Source organism: Astyanax mexicanus, chromosome 7 (genome assembly GCF_023375975.1).
Source record: "Astyanax mexicanus isolate ESR-SI-001 chromosome 7, AstMex3_surface, whole genome shotgun sequence".
In the NCBI taxonomy this organism is placed as follows: Eukaryota; Metazoa; Chordata; class Actinopteri; order Characiformes; family Acestrorhamphidae; genus Astyanax; species Astyanax mexicanus.
In genome coordinates this window covers 35,437,305-35,458,144 of record NC_064414.1, presented here as the reverse complement: position 1 = coordinate 35,458,144, position 20,840 = coordinate 35,437,305, and the positions used below count along the sequence as shown (strand labels likewise).

At 36.9% G+C, this 20,840-nt stretch overlaps 3 protein-coding genes across 6 annotated transcripts in view; all 3 read right to left on the bottom strand.

Moving 5' to 3' along the window:
* Positions 1-7,639, bottom strand: part of smap1 (small ArfGAP 1) — a 155,412-nt gene extending 147,773 nt beyond the window's left edge. Inside the window, exon 1 of one of the 4 annotated variants that reach the window (XM_022684709.2) lies at positions 7,285-7,639. In XM_022684709.2, coding sequence (XP_022540430.2) covers positions 7,285-7,402 — 118 coding nt within the window. In that variant the 5' untranslated portion in view covers positions 7,403-7,639. The remainder of the gene's footprint in view (positions 1-7,284) is intronic. The other 3 variants (XM_022684708.2, XM_022684711.2, XM_022684710.2) reach the window with 3 other exon arrangements.
* Positions 7,640-8,337: 698 nt separating this feature from the next.
* sdhaf4 (succinate dehydrogenase complex assembly factor 4) lies at positions 8,338-12,348 on the bottom strand. The gene is made up of 3 exons (XM_007249447.4): positions 12,176-12,348; positions 11,790-11,927; positions 8,338-9,830 (listed from the first exon to the last, which is right to left on the bottom strand). Exons 1-3 carry the CDS (start codon positions 12,246-12,248, stop codon positions 9,721-9,723), a joined length of 321 nt encoding a protein of 106 aa, XP_007249509.2. The 5' UTR covers positions 12,249-12,348; the 3' UTR covers positions 8,338-9,720.
* A 2,104-nt stretch (positions 12,349-14,452) lies between these two features.
* On the bottom strand, positions 14,453-20,518 carry tlx1 (T cell leukemia homeobox 1). Its single transcript, XM_007249448.4, has 3 exons — positions 19,734-20,518; positions 18,506-18,743; positions 14,453-17,000 (listed from the first exon to the last, which is right to left on the bottom strand). Exons 1-3 carry the CDS (start codon positions 20,182-20,184, stop codon positions 16,790-16,792), a joined length of 900 nt encoding a protein of 299 aa, XP_007249510.1. The 5' UTR covers positions 20,185-20,518; the 3' UTR covers positions 14,453-16,789.
* Between the last annotated feature and the right edge of the window lie 322 nt (positions 20,519-20,840).

Here is a 20,840-nt window from a genome sequence, read left to right as displayed (position 1 = left end):
TATATGTGCTATATGTGTGTTTAATATTGAATAATAGCATTGGCCCATACATAATTTGGATCTCATTACTGCATTAGTCATGTTTAACTGGATGAACTGGATGTACTGGACGTCATTATGAGATATCATTATTATAATTATTGTTAATATTATCGTAAAAATATTTTTAAATATCATTATTTAATATTTTTCTTATATTTTCCCATCGCTATGTATCTTATAATTTCTTGTGTTACTTCAGGGGTATTTCTAGTAGTTTTAACTACATGTAAAATTAAGTAACATCTGTCGGCAGGCTGCGCTACAAAAGCCAGTTTTTCCAGAATGCGTGCCCTTATTAAAATCCTTCCTTAACCCCCCAGTGTTAACACAACTGGCCTGCAGTGATATATGGGGCTTTTGCTAATTACTAGGCAACAGGCATGTGACATGAGTAGTACAGGCCTTAGGCAGGGCCACCTGTGATGTAACCTGTGAGTCACACACAGAGGGATATCACTCGAGGGCAAAGCTAAACCGCGAAAGAGAGCGCAAAGAGAGTGTGAGTCTCAGCAGACATAGCAAATAAAGAAGAGAAAAAGGAAGACGAGGAATCTGAAGGCCTTCTGTTACTGTAGGAAATGTGCAACATGACTAATATAAGGCTGTCTGGCCTCCTAGAACGCAGCACAGTGGGCATGTGCGAGTGTGACTGGTTGGCAGTGGACCAGTGTGTGTGAGCAGTCTTGTGAAGAGTAAAAAGCCTCTGGATCCACTGTGCTCAGTCATGTCTGGCTGATCCCTGCGTCAGATCTCATCACAACCATGAAATACAAACCCGCCCAAGTCTCCAAATGCTGCACGCCCCAGTCTGTTTATCTGGCAGACAGCAGTGCATGTCAACCTCTCTTTCATATTATACACGCCAGTAATCAGTCCACCACACACACAGCCCAATCTCAACAAACCTCCAGCATCTGCAGCTGTTTACACATGATATGCTAACCAGTTGGACCGGACAGAATACTGCCTACCTGGCCACCAGGAGTTTTCAACTGAAAATAGTGGTCAGGTGTATAGAAAGACTTCAGCTCACTAGACTGTCACTCAGATATGGTATCTTAAAAAGTGCATGTGGCACACCTAGCCATTTCAGATTGTGGAAGGCTGAGAAGGATGAGTGCATGCACAACTCTTCCATAAAAAGACAGGAAAAACTATTTTAAAAAGCAACAATTTACTTGGTATATTTCTGTACATGGACAGTAAATTGTGCGTAACCGAGGGCCAGGAAGGATACATCAGCAGCGTCCTCTAAATCACCCACATGGTCATCTACATTTCTTGGTGGTATACAAAGCAAAGCATTCAATGAAGTATTCTGTGATGAATTGCACGGTATATTGTACGACATCCTACAATGTATGCCAAAAAACGCAGCCTGTTTCAGCTTCAGGCTAGGCACTGGATCGCAGCTAAAGCGTTAGTTTACTCTTTTTAAGGTAAACCAGAGAAGAAATGAATCAAGACTAGGTATGGGCGATACAGCCCTAAATTAACAATCACAACATTTCATGGTATTTTCGCGATCACAATACTCTTGGCGATATGAAAAAACACTGAATTAAAAAAAACAATAAAAAAAAAACAATACTGCAATAAAATGAAAATTGTATTTTATTATTGCATGTGATATGATGTTGCACTCTCCTAACTGTGATATTAAAAATACAAAAGAATTTGTTAGACTCTGTTCCAGAATGTCATTATACTAATAATGCACTCCAAATATCTCCATATATCCAGAATTAAAGTAAAATGAATGATAAATGAATGGTAGACCTTTAACAGGAAATGAGAACAGTGTGAAAATATTGAAATTCAAAGATATTATTGCATATGATATGATACAATATGGCACACCCCTAATCAAGACATTGAAATTGAGAGTACAGATGTTTTTCAATATTGAAAGTGAACTGCATTCTGCTACAGAGCTATTAACGATCACTTTCAATTTCAGTGTAAGTATATTTAACAATCAAAAATTATTAAATAAATAAATAAATAATAATCTATTTTCAAAGAAAACAAAAACAATTTCTATACATTTCCTTCCATGTCATGATAATCTAGATGTTCCATAGTCCACTGTAGTGGTCTGCACAAGGTGGGCTTGAGTGTGGGTTTATGTACGATCAAAACGTAACAGGCAGGCAGGCAGGCAGGATCTAATATGCAGCACAAGCCAACAGCTCATAGGTAGCGAGTCAGAGCAGGCTGGTACTCCTGGGAGTTGGGAACTGAGAGAGGTGGGCTTAGGTGGTTAGATTACTGCCTGCTTGCAGAAGCATGTAGATAAAAGAGAAAAATATACGGCACGCTGAATTTATTTTAAACCTGATTTCTGTCCATAATAAAGCAACTGCCTACAACCTACATTAGATATGACATATGCAAGAAGATGACCATGACAAGGGTGACAAAGCAAAACATGGGGCTGCTGTCACAGAAACTAACCCATGTCAAAGTGGGCAGTTCTGCTGACATGCCCTTGACAGAAGTGGGCAGAACCAGTGCTAGATTTTAAGAAGGTGTAAGAAGGTGCAGCATGTGATTAGAGTAGGCGGATGCATATGTTAGTCATGTCGGGCCTTAAGGCCAGTCATGTCGTTTGAGCGTGAGTGCATGATGCATAAACAACATAAGCTTCAATTCATTAAATTTGTTTATAGATTAGTTAATATTATAGGTCCAGGTCTAAGTTGATACTTCATAATGCTACTAGCTCTATTTCAGGGGTAAACAAGATTTTTTTGTTGGGGGCCAGAAGGAGAAATATATTTGAAGTCACGGGCCACAGACTCTGTAGTAAAATAAATAATGAAACATACCACTTTAAATAATATTTTTTCCTGATTACTTTCATTTACACACTATTTACTTGACTTGCTATCTTTATCTATCTTTGGCAGTGTTGTGTAAACTAAGATTTTTCAAACTGATGTTTCATTTCATGACGTCTCTTAATATTAAACTCCTTAAGTACGGCAAATTTTATACTCTTTTGTCCTTTTTCTGTGATACAACTGAACACTCTCTCCACTTTTAGACTCTTTGGGTCGTTTTTCTGCGCTACAACTGCAAACCCTCTCTGCTTTTACACTCTTTGGTCCGTTTCTGACACATAGCGTTCAAACTTTGAATCTCACATTATAAAAACCTGCTTAACAGCGGACCAACTTTCATTCTATTTTAAAAAACCTCGCGTTTGGACACTCCTGCTCTATTTGGACAGGATTAATTTTGCATGGGGTTTCCATTTGGATCCGTTATGGCTGTGTTCTCCTTCCTCCACTGAGACAATTACAGGCAGAATTGGCCTCTTAACAGGGGTGTTCTGATAATTTTAGTCCAAATTCAGATCTCTGTGTTTTCCAATGCAGAATTTCAAGGTTAGGAAAGCAGTTTTCAGGCAACTGTTATGCACCTTATTTAGTTTCCAAGAGCATGTTTCTTAGTACTGATATCCCAGATATTAAACTAGATACGAAACATTATTGGAACCTGAATTCATCCTAAACTGAAATAAGATCCTGTGTCAATTCTTTACTCTGCTGTCTTTATGTGGCCAAATGAAAATATGAGCTAAACATTCAGGTGCTAAACTCACTTGTTCTCTAGTAATTTTAGTGCCATTCGGATTCAAGAGTCATGATTACCCTCTGATTATCTAATTCAATCTAATACAATCCATTTCAACTTGTTACCAACCCTGTAATTAAGAGTACCCAGTGTCACCTGGGTAAAAATCTTCATAGAGCAAAACACTGGCTTTAGAACATGATCTCTGCTCACCACATGTTTTTTCTGTTTTTGTTTTTTAACTATCATTTCTTCCATGGATAATTCCAATGTACAGAGCTCAGAATATATGGAGGACACTGAGTAAATATTGACATCAGAGGCATATTGATCTAGGTGTGCACAAAAGACAACAGACTACCAAAATAAGAGATCTTCAGATCAGAACACTCAAGGCGTATCTGTGGTACAGTGTCCAATTTCATACCACCATTTCAACCATTCATTTTTTCCCACGCAAATCCTATATTTAATCTTTTATCAACACCCACATATTAAATTACAGCAACACATCTTCAGTGCACAAAACTAAACCCCACAACCCTAAGTAGGCATGCCACCTTTTTTTTTTTTTTTTTTCAAAACATATAATACTAGTATAGGGAATTTTAAAATATTTTGTAGCTACAATTATAGACTTTAACAGCATAACAGGCTCCAGAGTAATGAGAATCAATAATGAGAATTTACAGTCAAGAATGTGTTTTTCAGCCTTTAAGAGATTAACAATAATCTCTTTAACACTTCTGTACATATGAGACAAACAGCTGGCATGTAGAAACCTGACACACACATACAGCTCTGGGAAAAAATAAATAAAAGACCACTTAAAAATGGTTTCTTTGATTTTTACCAAATTGAAAACCTCTGGAATATAATCAAGAGAAAGATGGATGATCACAAGTCATCAAACCAAAATGAACTGCACCAGGAGTGTCATAAAGTTATCCAAAAGCAGTGTGGAGGAGGAGAACATGCCAAGATGAAAACTGTGATTAAAACCAGGGTTCTTCCACTAAATATTGATTTCTGAACTCTTAAATTTTTATGAATATGAACTTGTTTTCTTTGCATTATTTGAGGTCTAAAAGCTCTGTGTCTTATTTGTTATTTCAGCCATTTCAGCCATATTTTATTTGGAATTTGGAAGAAGTGTTGTCCTTAGTTTGTAGAACACAACAACAAGGTTCATTTTACTCAAACATATACCTGTAAATAGCAAAATCAGATAAATTGATTCAGAAACTGAAGTGGTCTTAGTTTTTTTTTTCCCAGAGCTGTATGCACACACCTCCACAGCAAAAGAGGGAAGCAAATGAACAGGAAGCACCAGCAAGTAAGGAAATGAGAATGCATCCTTTCATTTTGTGAATGTCTGCTAACATTACAGTTACAGAATGAGTAAGCTAAAAGTGTAACACCTACGGAAATAAAATAAAATATAATGAATGTGTATAGAGCAACTGCAAATCAGCTTAACAGAAATTGGATTAATTCAAAACAAGTGAAAGTATCACAGTGTTTCTGACTGAGATCTAAGGTGTCCTTGTAAAATACATAAACAGCACGTCCTTTTATAAGCTCACAGCACTAATACAACATACCGCAAGAGCCTACACACGCTGACTGTGTGAAAATGGGGCTACTGATAACATGGTCTATGCATCAACACATGCCTTAATGTGTTTGCTTTGCTTAAATGAGCCACAGTAAGCCATAGAGACACAAATAGCCTAAAAGGCAACATGTTTGTTGGCACAGTACTTCTGGTATGCCTTCATTCATTTAGGATTCCAGGTCACTCAGAACCAAAGCCAGAACAAAATACAAACAAACCACAAAAACTACTGCACCAACACAACCCGCATACTACACATTCAACAATCTGTTAAAACTAGCCCTACAGAAACACAACTAATCTGCTTCTTCAGGACTGAAGTTCCATCATCAATTATTGATGAAATCCTATGCTACCCAAGATCTCTCGACCAGAACCAACCCAGAGCCTACAAAAGCACCTGAGAAGTTAGGAGCATCACAGATGAGTCACCTGACTCTGCCTTTAAATAAACTAGCACGGCTCACAAGATCCCCAATACTGATAGAGACAGTGATAGCTACACATTGGCTGAGATCTGGAATAATAACTGGGATGTAAATAGGGATAGATGACATCAATATGGCTAAACCAATCATTTAAACATATTCTTAAGAAAAACGTTGGAATATGTGTTCATATTTATTTGTAACAAACACAGTATGCTGTTGAAATAAAAAAAAACATTATGCTGCTTATTTAATTACACAGTTTCTGCAATATATTCAGCACAAGACTGTACTCTATTGAGTATAATCCTTTAAAACCAAACTACTTCCACAAAACCTACCCATGCCTATTATTTTGTTTTTAGAAAATAATAAGATGGTAAGCTGAGTATCAGGAACAATATTATGATAGTGCTTTTCTTTTAACATCTTCCACAAAATAGTTTTGAATATATTGATATTTACAATATATTTGCCTAGTCCTAAATGAACACATATTTTCATATTTCATATTTTCGTCAATATTTCAAACCGATACTTGCTGACATATTTATTGTATGCTGGAAAAGAACCAAGGATCAAGCAACACTGGCCATGATACTTAAAATTCATTGACTTGTGCTGCTTTTTATGTTTTTTTTTTATTTAACTTGTTAATTTAAATGTAAGAACCAAATAGCTAAATAAATGTTGTTGTTTTTTTATGTCAGAAAACGCCTTTAATATTATTGGTAGAATACAGTTGGTTGAAAGCTAAAAAAAAAAAAAGAAAGACAAATAAATGTTACCTTTATTTATTAATTTAAGTTATACCGGGGTGTCTATTTTCTCTCTGTAAGTTCTATACATTATATACATCTATATCAGCTTTAAAGCTTACATGTGTAATATCGGATAGCGGCATCAGCCCAGAATTCCCACATCAATGCATCCCAATTTTTAATAATTAACAAGCAACTTTCAGCAACTCAAAGAGGAAAAAAAATCCTCTTGATTATATTCCAGAGTTTTTTATTTTTAATTTGGCAAAATCAAAGAAACTCATAATTTTTAAGTGGTCTCTTTGTTTTCCACAGAGCTGTAACGTTATATTTGTTTGCGTTAAGTTATCAAATCCACTGGATGGCATCACTTGTTGGAATTACGGCTGCTTAGTAGAACATGTGGCTGCTTCCTAAACGACCGAGTCAAAATAGCTAAGCTAATTTAGCTAGGATACAGCTCACACTGTCTAATAATCACTTCCAGACACGTTTTCCGTTCATGCATAAATTATAACTCGTCGTTCAAGGGCATTCCGCAGACTGACAGCCTGCCTCACTGCCTCTCTATCTCTCTACACATCGATACCGACAGCCCGCTAGCCGCCTTTAGCACTGCTAGGTTACCTAGAGTTAGCTAACTAGCTAGGCTTAGGTTGCCCAGAAACGGCTGTTAGCTAGCTAACTAGCTTAGCCAACGCTAGCTTACTACAGCCAGTAGCTCCAGAACACAGAAAATCAATGGCTGCGTGAATGCGGCACCTAAAAAGCTCCTGTCACTGAGGATATAGAGGGGAAAGAAAGGTTCCCCCAGCGCGGACAGTAGTAGCAAGTCCCCCGCAGCGGCACCTACCTTTCGCCTCGCAGTCGGCGCAGTATTTGTTGTCCTCCTCACGGAGCATTTTGGACAGGATGGCCTGATGCTGCTCATTCAGTTTCTGAGCTTTCTCCCGCTCCGAGCGCGTCGTCATCTCGGCCCTGCTGTCTGTACCGCTTCCTCACACAACTGTCAGCCTTTTCCCGGATCTCTCTGTCTAGTTAGTCGCTGTTAAATAGAAGACCATCCCCTGAAAACACTCCCGTAGCGACCGCGCACAGACAAGCCTCGCGCTGCTCACTCCCCGGCTCACACAAACCAGCAAGCCCACCGAATATGGCAGACCGGAGCGACTACGCGGAAACGGAAGTGCTGCTGCTGCTATGAATCCTTTCCACGCTTCGTTTTCCCAGGAATTTCATTAATAAACCAAACCGGTTTATTACCCGATTTTTTTTATATGTTTGTGAACAGAACCGAGCACACATACATTTATCGCATTTTAACTAAATAAAGTACACTAAGCGATATAGATAATGTAGTAGTAGTTTTATGTCATTCTGCATAAGCGTTCTCCCTGCTTCTCTGTGATTGGTCCTTTAATCTGACGTCAAACAACCGGCTCTGAAAGGGGGTGACGTGTCTGAACCATCCGCAGGTTCCTCAGGTATCCACCCTTCTTCCTATATACAGCTCTTGAAAAAAAATTCAGAGACCACTTCAGTTTCTGAATCAGTTTCTCTGATTTTGCTATTTATAGGTATATATTTTTGTAAAACGAACATGTTTTTGTGTTGTTATTTTATTCTATAAACTACAGACAATATTTCTCTCAAATTCCAAATAAAAAAAAATGTCATTAAGAGCATTCATTTGCAGAAAATGAGAAACGGCTGAAATAACAAAAAAAAAAAAGACGCAGAGCTTTCAGACCACAAATAATGCAAAAAAACATGTTCATATTCATGAAGTTTTAAGAGTAAGAGTTTTTAGGAAACAAGCACAAAAAATCGGTATGGCTATTTAAACAGAAGCAGTGGTTTTAAAGGATAGTTCATCATATCACAGTCAAGCATCAAAACCAACAAAAAAAAATATTAAATATTTTTATTGAGGTGAACAGGTATTTGACGTATAAAACAGGTGGCCATACAGCATCATAAGGAAATGATTTAAGCAAAAAAAGTCAATTGTGCAAACAACACAATCACAGGCGATTATTTTAGGAAGGTGAAGACATATAAGATTTATACAGACACTCCTCACTGAGGGATTCACAATATGAGCATTGCTGTAAATATTTAATAACAGTGCCTTTTGCTGTCAGTACAATGAAATTCTTCTCTTCACATATCCCAGCTTAGAAATTCAGGATCAGAACACAGGAACCTAAGTCCCATAGCAAGCCTAGCAGTGACACATTAGCAACAAACCTCTGCTCTAGACACTATAAGAAATAAAACAAAGATACACCACAGAAATAATGTTTACTTTTTTATTAGCATAAATCATTATTTAAATATCACATAGCCCAAGTTCATTACATGCTACATACAGCAGTGCAGTGCTAGTGATCGGTGGTGACTAGCTCTGGAATTCAAAGGGCACTCCACGTCCCAGGTCTGTTTATTTTTGCATACGTAAAAAGAGCATCATCTGGAGTGGTTCAACAGACCAAGACACACTATATCTGAGGAACGTTGGTTCAAATTCCGGATCATGCTGCTTGCCATCAGCAGACAGAGTTTGAATGAGCATAATTGGCCATTTCAAGGTGATGTCAGTCGGTATGTTGTAATATTTACAAAATATTTATGTTGTTTGTACCTTGGGGAAGAAAATATATCTGTGCAGTACCCACAATCCACAGCTCAGTAAAGAAGGCATCTCCTTAGGGGATGGCAGAAAAGTATATCTCATAGCACAAATGTCTGTTGACCTTATTTAATGATAAGCATATGCATTATGCATTGTAGATAAACTTACTAATTAAAAGTTTAACAATTTATAATGCACACTAGATATTATGACAATTATTTAGTTCACTTAACCATATCACATTTAAACAATACCTTTTGTTCTGTAGCTGGCGTTTACATCCTTAAACTGTACGCTGCTTAAAATGATGTAACTGTCAGCAACATTAACATGCAGCATAAAGAATAGTCAGACACACATGGAACATAAAGAGTTGTGTGTTTGTTTGTTTGTTTGTTTATTTATACTGACATTCAGTACATTTTATGGTAATACAATGGTACATTGTACAATGTCTATATTAGCAAAAATAAATAATTTTAGGAAGACTCCCAAAAATGTGCAAAGCTCACAATACACAATATACAGTATCTCTTCAAAATCTGTTATGTGGTGGACGAGCACACACTAAACATTCAATATGATGATCAGTGTCTGGTTTGGACATACACCAAACAAATTAAACAAGTATTAACATATAATTCTGATGATCATCTAAAAGTCAATACAGCGTCCCTTTCTCTCCCAGTCTCCATACCGTGTCGGCTCAGGGCCTCTGGGACCACCTCTTTCTTTTGTGTATGGATTCACATCATCTGGAAACTCTGTTAAAAAAAACATAATACAAACCATAATGAATAAATCTTCACCAAAACTATGGCAGGTACATAGAATAAGAATGAGAGCTGAGATCACAACTTTACAACCTATGAGAATCTGTTAATAAGTCTTCTAATATGCTAAATACCCTTGGACCCACATTTCAAATAGGTATTTAATAGTGTATTCATTGCATCTCTGATTTTGAAGGTAACTTTAGAATATTGCATTTAAACGTTATGTTGACATGTTCTTAGAACTTTCTCAGCTAGCTGAATTGTCTAATGTGTGTTGTGCTGCGTGTTCGGTCACGATAGAGTTCTCAACCATATGTTGATGCACATCATTGCTGGAGAAAAAACAGCCTGCAAGCTTGTCAAGCTGGTTAAGCTGATAGACCAGCCGAGCTCTTGACCAGCATAGGGTGTGTTTTTGTTGTGTGGTGTAGCAGGTCCACAAACATGATAAAGCTCACCAAACTAAACAACCAGTATAACCAAGTTTGACAAAGTTGTCTGGCCAGCAAAACCGGCATCATGACCAGACAGACCAAGCTGTTTGTGCAGCATGACCAGCATCATAAAGCTGGATGACCAGCAAGACCAAAATCAAATCCAACATATAAAATGCTGGTCAAGTTCTAAATAACCAGCCAGCTTGATAGCTTTTTAACCACCTTAACCATTAAAGACAATCAGATACCTGCTACGAGCTGAGCTGGATTTTTCAGCAGAGGTCTGTTTTTTTATTGTATGTTACTAGCATAGGGTATGTTAAAGCTACGTGGTTTAACAGGTTTACAAGTGTAATCAAGTTCAGCATATTAAACAACCAGTAAGACCAAGTTTTACAAAGCTGGCTGACCAGCAAAACCAGCATAATCATTCTGGTCGACCATCCTGACCAGAAACAAGAAGGTTTCTATCTAGTTGACGCATGTAACCAGGTTGCTTACAAGCTTTTCAGACCATCAAAACCAGCTACCAGCAAATGCTGGTCTTGAGCTGGATTTTTCAGCAGGAATCAGTTTTTTTTGTATTGCATGTGACAAGGATGGTATGCTTGACTTGGGTGTTTTAGCAAGTCTAAAAGTGTGATCAAGCTCAGCTAATTAAACAACTAGTTGACCAGAAAAACCAGCATAATCATTCTGGTCGACCATCTTGAACATAATCCAGCAAGATTAACTTAGTTGACAAGTGTAACCAGGTAACTTACCAGCTTTTTAGACCATCAAAAACCAGCCACCAGCAAATGCTGGTTTTGATCTAAATTTTACAGCATTTTTTTTTTGTTGTTTTGTACTGTATTGAATTTATTGTGCTAAATCAGGCTCGGCCCTTGAGTTAGCTCTTCGCTGACGCACCAGTATACTAAGCAGTATACAGACTAGGGGTGGGAGATATGGCTCTAAAATAATATCACAATATTTCAGGGTATTTTTGCGATAACGGTATACTTGGCGATATAGGAAAACAGAAAAATAATTAATTAATTTCAGGAATATAGTATAAGAGTATAACAGCATAATCATAATGTGGCAAAATAAATAACATAGCATAAAATAATATAATGCAGCAAAAATATTGCAGAATATTTAGTGCATGCATATAAACTGCAAACTAAAACAATTATACAATAAATACACCTAAAGCTTCACAGTAAATAATAGACTACTTTTAAGACAGAACATCTCTATTATCACGATATGGATTTTTAATATCACGATATTTCTGTGTCACGATATATTGTATACAATATAATATTGCCCACCCATACTGCAATTCGTTATAATATAGAAGATTAGACCAACACCAATGTCTCTATGTTTTAACGTTGATGTTACTATTTTAACTTTACCCTCTGCTGACTGGCTTTAAACAGGAATTATGTGCATGCTAGACATGGATTATAATTGATTGGTTAGAGAACTGTAACAGTGAATAAATGAATAAATAACATACTCTCAAGGACGTCTTTAGCTGGCGAGTCTTTGTCGTCCGTGTCGAACTTGCCCTGGGGTGTTTTTGCTTTGCGGAGCGGCTCTTTATCCTTTAACACCCCGCCGGATGAGTATCCAGCAGTCCTGGAGCTGGAGCATACTGCAACACACAAACCACAGCACAACACAGCTGCTCAGGCCAGAATATCAACAGCCTTATCACATATCATTTAACTACACCATTGCCCACAACACCGCAGCGCAGCACTGTACTACTGATTTAAGTTAGCTAAGCTAACGTTATCTCTAAACAGGACTTTAGCTGTGGAGGGTAAGTTAAGCTTTGCTCGTGTTATCTGACAGAGAGGCTAGGCTAAGTAACTAGCTAACAGCTAACCAACACGTTACCTGTTAATGACTCCGCAAGCAGCCCGTTCCTCACTAAACACCTGCTAACAGAACAGACACGAAAAAGCGCCATTATGCTGAACTACAGCACAAATGTTTGTGTTAGTAACGTAGCTCCTTACACAACTGCCCCCTGAGTGCATAATATGTGGCGACTATTAATGACGCTCGCGCGCGTGATCAGCTGCGCAGAGCAATACATTCACAGGCTTCATAGCTGCGCAATGAATGCGCATTCAGAGGAGAAAAAAACCTATTGCCTAGCTCTTAACCAGCGCATAGTATGTTTATTCAATTGGTCTTAATGGGTTTTTATTAAGTATGAATATATTTTTTAAACTCTAAAAAAATTAGAGCTTTGAAGGTTTTGAACATTACAATTTCATTAAAAAATTCTATAAATTATATATAAATATATAAATTCATCACGCACAAAGTAATGTATTTCAAGAGTTTTTATTTTCTTTAATGTTGAAAACCATCTCTAACCACTAAATGCAAAAAAAAAAAAAAAAAAAAAACGTGCATTTAATTTTGGTGATTGAGTTCCCAGAGTCTGGAGGAAGAGTGGAGAGGCACACAGTCAGTGTTAAGTTTCCACAATCAGTGATGGTTTGGAGAGACATGTCATCTGCTGCTGTTGGTCCACTGTGTTATATTAAGTCAACACTCAGCGCAGCATCTTTCAGGATATTTAACAGCACTTCACGCTTCCCTCTGCTGACAAACTTTATGGAGCTGCAGATTTCATTTTCCAGCAGGACTTAGCACCTGACCACACAGCCAAAAATATCCAAAGTCAAACTGTATGACGTTTGGTTTTATATAAGCTGTAAGCCATAATTATCAATATGGAAAGAAATAAACACTTGAAATAGATAATTCTGTGTGTAATAAATCTATGAATCGAATTACTAAAATAAATACATTTTTTGATTATCTATTTTTTAAGATGCACCTGTACTGTCATACAGTCACACACATTACAATCATACTATTGACTTGTATTAGTCTGATATTTTTTAGTGTGCATATATTTTATTCATTGATACTGTATGCATTACTGCAGAATACGGTTAGCCTTAGTGTTAGACATTTGATGGTGTACTTGTTTATACTGTGCTATTTGGTGATATACTTCTTCATATCTGTTCATTTACATGTTGATCTGATATTTCCTTTATATATTCCTGATATTTCTTTAATCAATCAATAATTAACATGATTATTTTGTCTTCTTTTAGAATGAATTCACATTAAAATATTAGTGCATTGCTGGTCCACCACCATGTTTGTATCACATTTTCTTTGTTTATGCCTAATTATCTTGTTGGAACTTTTTGCTGTAGCTTTGTAGGTTTATTGATTACCCACAAAACCAGTTATCAGATCCGTAGTGAACTCCAAATTTCTGCATTTGTAGTTTGATGTAAGCAGAAGTGATCATCCAGTAACCTCAGACTGTAATTACGCTCTGAACCCATCCAGTTGTGATCTTTGAGGAATGTTTTTCATTTCAAACCAAAATATACTTGTGGTCTCTTCCAAGCCCCTTCATCACAGTTCTAGCAGTCTTAATTGCTGCTCTTAGAGGATGAATTGATACTTTCATGTACCAGGCTTAAAAACTACAGTCATTGTCCATTTTATGAACATAAATACAATTTGTCTCATTTTATTTATGTGTTTTTTAAAGAAAGTGTACAGTTCCACCAAGTGTGATTTTATAAAGCTGACAAACACTGGTTACAATTAATTCCAAAATATTTTATATATATCCTTTATAAAATTTATTCCAAATTTGATTCTATTTTTTTCTCCAATTTGGAAGGCCAATTGCCCAATTCACTCACTAAGATTCCCCCTATCACTAGCAATGTCCCCAACAATAAAGAGGGTGAAAACGAACATATGCCTCTTCCAATACCTGAGAAATCAGCCTCTGTTTTATTTCCAGCTGCATCACTGGGAAGCCAGTGCACTTAGGAAGGAAAGTGCTGAAACCCAGCTCCAACTCATCAGCTAAAAGAAGCCTGTGCTGAGCAATATGATCTTTGCAAGTGATGTAGGGCGAGAGCGCCATCTACCCACCCACAGAGAGAAAGGTCAATTCTGCTCCCAGGCTCTTACTGCTGATAGCAAAGCAGCATGACCTGATTTGAACCTCAGATCACAGTTTTAGCACTTCAGTCTCTATTTCTTACTATTTGGGGATTATATCACAGCATTCCATAAAATGAAAGCACAGTAAAACATTATATTTAAAAAAAATTATGATTAATAGCAAACAATTGTTATTTATTCATCGTGGACATTTTATCAGTTTATCAGTTAAATGACAGAATAATGATTAAATGTATAACTACACAAAAAAAAACAATAAATCTGACACAGGGTGCATGCTGAGTATTATTAGCATCAGTTACATGAAAATGTATGTATACAAAAGACTCTTCAAATGCCTTCTGTACCAAATGTAAGCTATATACTGTGCTTTTAATGGGGCCTCATTTTATTCTGTCCTCAATATTTATTAGCCTGTTTTTTCTTTGGGGATATTGAAAAATTTACTATTCTTCTATTAATAATCTTATTTACATCTGTTCAAAAAAAAAAAGAGGAAGAATACAGAACACCAGAGAGGGTTAAGACACATGTTGAACTGAAACAAAAACTATCACAAATGAATCTCCTGTGCTCATGAAACCTATGTACATTTATTCATGTAAAACAGTTGTAAAACTCTGAAATCACAAAACAACACATAAAACAATGGTGTAACATATGGAAGTTTGGTATACGAAGTGCTTCAAAATGCAAGTACATCAAGAATGCTTGTGCCATGTGTGTGTTTGTAGATGTCACCGTTTTGATAGTAAGAATATATTTTTAAATATATTAGCAGTTAACCTCAGTATTTTACTGAGGTTAATGATTAAAATGTACATTGCACAAAATTAAAACATTCAAAATGGTTTTGTTTCATATGGAAAAGCATATAAAAGCACTTTATCTCAAAGACTTTTTCTCTTGCTTAAGGTCTTGTGAAAATACCAACTTACTTCCAATCTCATCAAATTCTGGAAATTCTAAGCAGACACTTGTGAAATACAATATGATATTTGGAAAGTACTGATGAAACTTAACCCTACATTCCTTTAGTGCGGTAATGGAAAGAGCTCCTGGATAGTTTCAGACACACTCTCACATCTGCACATAGTTAATATCACAACCAGACTGTTGCACTCCCCATACAATGAGGAGGACTTACATTTATCATGCAACCAAAGCAGTCATTCACTCTGAGAGGAAATCCATCATAACTACTTGGTATCCAACTCAACTGCAGTGTTACCATTCAGCTCTTCTGCAACATAAACCATTAGCCTCAATCTTGACAAAAGCAATGAAGAGATTGCAACAGGGCATAGACACTTATGAAGAAGTCAGTAACAGGAGACAATGATACAGCTTCACTTTTACAGTTGGAGATAAAATATAGGCTGCTTTTATTTACATGATTTAAATGTAAAGAATTAAAAACTTCTTTAACCCTTTAACTTGTGGATTACCTGTTTGGTGGAGCACATCTTATTTTATTATTATGTTATCTTATTAAAGAAAGTGATGACCTTAACCAAACCTCATTATACCTTCTCTACCAATTGACAGAGATGTGTTAGGTTAATAAAAAATCTACTGGAGGACAGTGTGTCTTTTATTTTTTTTATCCAAAAATCATCACACATGTTGATTGCTTTTGGTAGAATATTTAAATTTATTTCCACATAATATAGTTTACCAGGTTTTTTTTAATATATAAATAAATGATATATTGGTTGAGATGTAAATTGTACTGTGGCTTTTTCTAAAAGGAAAAAACACTACTTGTTTTATTACTGTCCTACATTATTCTGTATATTGTATTGCTCCTTTACTTGGTGAGGGCGTTAAATGGTTAAGTAAATATGGTGCTTAGATCTATGTTGATGTAAAATAGTGGTTGCTATTAATTTTGTCTACAGGTGCACTGAGAAAAAGGTTAATGCGACACGGTTGAAAATTTATATTTGTATCAAGAAAATTCACGTATGGTCGTTAAATTTCACGTAATAATAGAAATGTATTGGAAATGTAAAGTTCACAGACGGAAATATCAATCAGATAAAATCTTAAATTATACAGCCGACGGTATCAAAGTAGAGGATTTAGATGTCGTAGTCTAAGTGCTTGAAACCAGGCTAAATATGTCTACTTTCTGCTGAGCCTAAAAATAAACAATTTAGTACGAGGTTAATCCCAAATTGCGTAACTGACGCTCACTTCAGAAAAACTCAACATTTTTAAAATCAAGAAATACGAAAACCGCGCAGCACAGATGAGAATGCTTAATAATGTAAAGATCAGAATCTGGTAGTTAGGAAATAAATATTAAGAAGCTGTGCATTTTACCACATATCTCTGTGGTAAAAAGTGTGTGGCAAACGCAAATAATAAATTATTGATTCCCAGTCAGTAAAATGTGCATTGTTAAATAATCGCCAGTGTGGTTGGAGCTGTTGTGGTGTTTATCTGGAGGTCAGTTCACCGCTGAAGGGAAAAAGTAAAGTGGGGCTAGTCGCAGCTGGAGACGCTGTTGATCTTGCTGGGGTTCTCAGTCCATGGCTGCAGGTTGTGCAGGGCGAACAGGGAGCTGTTGTGCAGGCAGATGGGGTCTGGGCTCACCGGCTGGTTCAGAGTCTTTTGAAAGGCTTCTTGCTGGAGCTGCATCAGGAGGCGGTTGGCTTGCTGTCGCTCAGCCTCTCTTTCTTCGGCTGTCTGTCTCCTGAACACACGGCAAATAGTGACTTAATAATTTTATCTATTAATAAATCTATACATTAAAAAATGTTTTTATCAATAGAATAGAATAGAATAGTTTATTTCGCTGGTGTTAAACAGTGTTAAAACTGAAAAATTATCAAAACAGCAAAAGAACTTTAAGAAGGCTATCATATTTCATATTGATGCCCATTCTAAAACTTGTAATTGCAAAGTATCATTATCAGGATGGTTTCGGGCTACGAGTGGGCTAAAAAATGGTCTACAAAGTTTCACCGAAACATTACTATTATCATTACACGTGTGTATTTAAACCTTACCTTACTGTGTTTTATATAAATAAATCAATGAGTAACGAATTACCTAATTAAAAAAGTAAATAAATGGGGCGGTCAAACACTTCATAAAAAAGCCTTTTTCATTTTGGCTATTAAAATATTTCCAATTAAAATCAATTACTTTCTAAGCAAAAAAAAAATTCTGATTTGTTAAAATTAAAATTCGAATAAAAAGCATACACGACGCTACAGACACGACTTAATATACTTATGAACATTTATACTTTATTACTGTATTAAAGTAATGCATTTTGTCTGGTTAGAATCTGGTTAGAAACAATTACACATACACTTAAACAAAGAACAAGTACAATAACTAAACGAATACCATACCGCAAATTTATCTATTAAACTCAAAATTTTAGTGTCAAAATTTAACACTCACAGCGTAAACACGCCGTTTTAACACTGACAGATTAGCTGTGTACTACTTCTACCTTAAATATTTGTAATATTTTTTCTTTATTCATCTTTCTCAGCATATAAATACAACCGTAGTATTTAAATCACATGCGAGTGGTTGCAAATAATTCAAATGAGTTACTCCAACAAAATCCCTTCCGAATCAATTCGCTTTTTTGTCACATATTTACACACATTTAAAGATGAATAAAAAGCTCAGGCATTCTACACAGACCCTCGCAGTATATAAATAAAAAGTATTTGCAAGAACTACAGACTATAAACACATTGTGGAATCTGTTCCAAATATATCAATTGTAAATGTATATTTTATAAAATATAGAGATGCTAATATTTACCTATTTAATAATTACACACATATGCATTAATATTTTAGTTTACACATATACGCACCGATGAATGAGTCTGTAGTTAGCAAATAATCCAGTAGTTTAGTTTAAAATATATTGCATTTAAGTGCAGGAATACGCATTGTGACATTGTTGTATTGTACATTATTGTCCTCATTCTTCTTTTATATTTAGATTTTTATCTGGCTGTTTTGTTGTAACTTTGGGACGGAGAGTAACGTAATATCAATCCTCTGTGTGTCCTGTACATATGCAGTATTGAAAATAAAACAACTTGACTTGTAAGGTCTTGTTTTTGCAGGAAGAGAAGAACACGATCATCATTATTTCACCTCTCTCTCACACTCTCTGCAGGTGAGATTCCCTGTAGAGACTCAGATTAGAGCAGAAAGGCTCACCTCCATTTTGTCCTTCTGTTCTGGAACCATGTTTTGACTTGAGCATCAGTCATTTTAAGTGCCTTGGCCAGAGCCGCTCTCTCTGCGGAAGCCAAGTACTTCTGGCGGTGAAAGCGCTTCTCCAGCTCGCAGATCTGCAGGCGCGTGAACGACGTCCTGGGCTTCTTCTTCTTGGGGGGCGTGCGGTTCTGGTAGGGGTGACCTATACGGCGTGTTACAGTGAAGGGTGAGAGGGCCACTGGATCGGGAAAATAGGAGGAAAGCAAGCGGGCCACAAATCAGCAACCACACAGCGATCAGAGCCAAGCAGTGAAGACATACAGTCAGTGAAGACATACAGAAGCGTTTAACTGCTCACGTGAGGAGAAAGAGAAATAGTGAGAGAAAGGGGCATTTATACTACTACTACTATTATTATTATTATTATTATTATTATTATTATTATTAAATACTATCATATAATGATCTGGTACATAAATATAAAGAGTATAAAGTGAGCACACTGCAAAAAAAGAAGAAAAAAAACCTGAAAAGATGAAAAAATAAATCAGAAAGCTGCGTAAAGTTGTTATATTGCGCGCATGGGCTCTAATTTAGGACAGGTCTACTCCTAAATTAGGCTCGTGAGTGCAGAATTAATTGCATGTCGGGTTAATTAGGCTGATTGGTGACCTGGAGGCCGCTGTGTTATTTAAAGTGAGATTAATCTCATATGAATATGACTGAGTCACAGAATATATGGACTTAATATAACACTTACACATCATATGCTCATTATTATTTCTGATTTATATATATATTTTTTAAATGTGTGTCACATAAATATACATACATATTTCATACACATATTGGTGTAGTGGTTTTACATACATACTTTAAAACAAATTGCTAAATGTTTAGTAGAAAACTAAAAGCTGCTGTTTTTGCAGCTTTTATATATTTTTTTATAATTTTGAATTGTTGTGTTTTATTTATATTGTATGCACATTTTTGTAAGATTATGTTTTTTAGCAGATGACTATCGGCCATATTCTTAATTTTAAAACCATGCAAGTGTATGAATACTACAACGCCAAGATCCACAAAATAATTGAATTTCAAATGTTAGACAAACCTGGAACACATTTAGTGTTTTAATATGATTAAAATAATTTATTATTAATACTTTGGGTTCCAATATATAAAAAAAGCTAAGCTCATGGTGATGTGAGTGTAGTCGCAGTGTTACCTGTAAACCTGTCTTTGGTGTATCTTCTGTTGCTCTCCATCCACGGGAAGGTTAATCCTGTGAGGTTGTCGATAGCGCTCATGCTCCCGTGCGCCGAGGCTCCGTTGGTAGGTATGGTCGCGTGCGCGCCGTTCAGTGGACGGTGAGCCGGCACGCGGATCACCCCCGACGCATTAAGGCCGTTGACGTTGCCGTTAACGTTCATGCCCGCGTTCATGGCGTATGAGCCGCTGCACGCGCCGCCGCCGTATCCGCCGTTGCCGGTACCGTAGTGTCCCGTCACCGTGTTGTAAGCGGTGCTGACGATGCCCCCGAGCCCGCAGTCTAAGTCATGCATCCTGGGGTTAGAAATCATGCAGCTGCTCGGATCTACATTGCTGAGGATGTGATCGATCCCGAAGCTGATGGCGTCCACGTGCGTGTGCTGCAGATGCGCTCCTATATTATCCATGGTCCGGAGAGGCGCGCGCTCCCGGAGACACGTCGGTTCCTCCCGTGCCGCCACGCGTAAGGGTTCAGCCGGTTACTGAAGCGCGGCTCAGTCTCCAGTCGGCCCGATCTGAAGGCAGTGACTACCAGTGTGTGTGTCCGCGTGTTTGTGAGTGTGAGTGTGTATGTGTGTGGAAGAGAGAGAAAGGAACTTCAGTCGTTTCTCTTTTTTTTCTTCCTCCTCTTTGGCTTACACGAGTCTGGCGGATGGAGCCACGAGAGCATCAATCAAAATGCCAAACAGGCTGGAGAAGATTAAGCCTCTGCACTTTTAGGTTTCAAGACCCAATTGGTTACAGAAAATAAGGAGAAGTCAGTTCTGTATAATCCAGGACAAAGCCTAGAAAACCCCTCACTTATAAAGTCAAACTACAGCGCGTGTTTATGAAGCCTGGAAGCCTGGAAAAATCAGGCATTCATTAAGACACTTATGAATACACATGTATTTATCAAATTAAATATTAAAATTGCACCATAATACATCACTTGACTGCAGTGCTTTAAACCTCTGCCTTAAACGAACGTTCTTCACGTTTAAATATTAGAAACACTAGTTTCCTCTCCTGTATTTGCAAATTGTGTAAAACACAATTTATACATTGTAACAAATACTAAAAT

What these genes read in the sequence shown, in the direction of transcription:
- sdhaf4 (XM_007249447.4), bottom strand. Translation starts at nt 12,248, where the DNA reads ATGGCGCTTTTTCGTGTCTGTTCTGTTAGCAGGTGTTTAGTGAGGAAC. An exon ending in GCTTGCGGAGTCATTAACAG is followed by an intron (nt 11,928 to 12,175) that starts GTAACGTGTTGG and finishes TGTGTGTTGCAG; the next exon opens with TATGCTCCAGCTCCAGGACT. An exon ending in AGCTAAAGACGTCCTTGAGA is followed by an intron (nt 9,831 to 11,789) that starts GTATGTTATTTA and finishes TTTTTTTAACAG; the next exon opens with AGTTTCCAGATGATGTGAAT.
- tlx1 (XM_007249448.4), bottom strand. Translation starts at nt 20,184, where the DNA reads ATGGATAATATAGGAGCGCATCTGCAGCACACGCACGTGGACGCCATC. An exon ending in CACCAAAGACAGGTTTACAG is followed by an intron (nt 18,744 to 19,733) that starts GTAACACTGCGA and finishes TTCCCGATCCAG; the next exon opens with TGGCCCTCTCACCCTTCACT. An exon ending in AACAGAAGGACAAAATGGAG is followed by an intron (nt 17,001 to 18,505) that starts GTGAGCCTTTCT and finishes CCGTGTGTTCAG; the next exon opens with GAGACAGACAGCCGAAGAAA.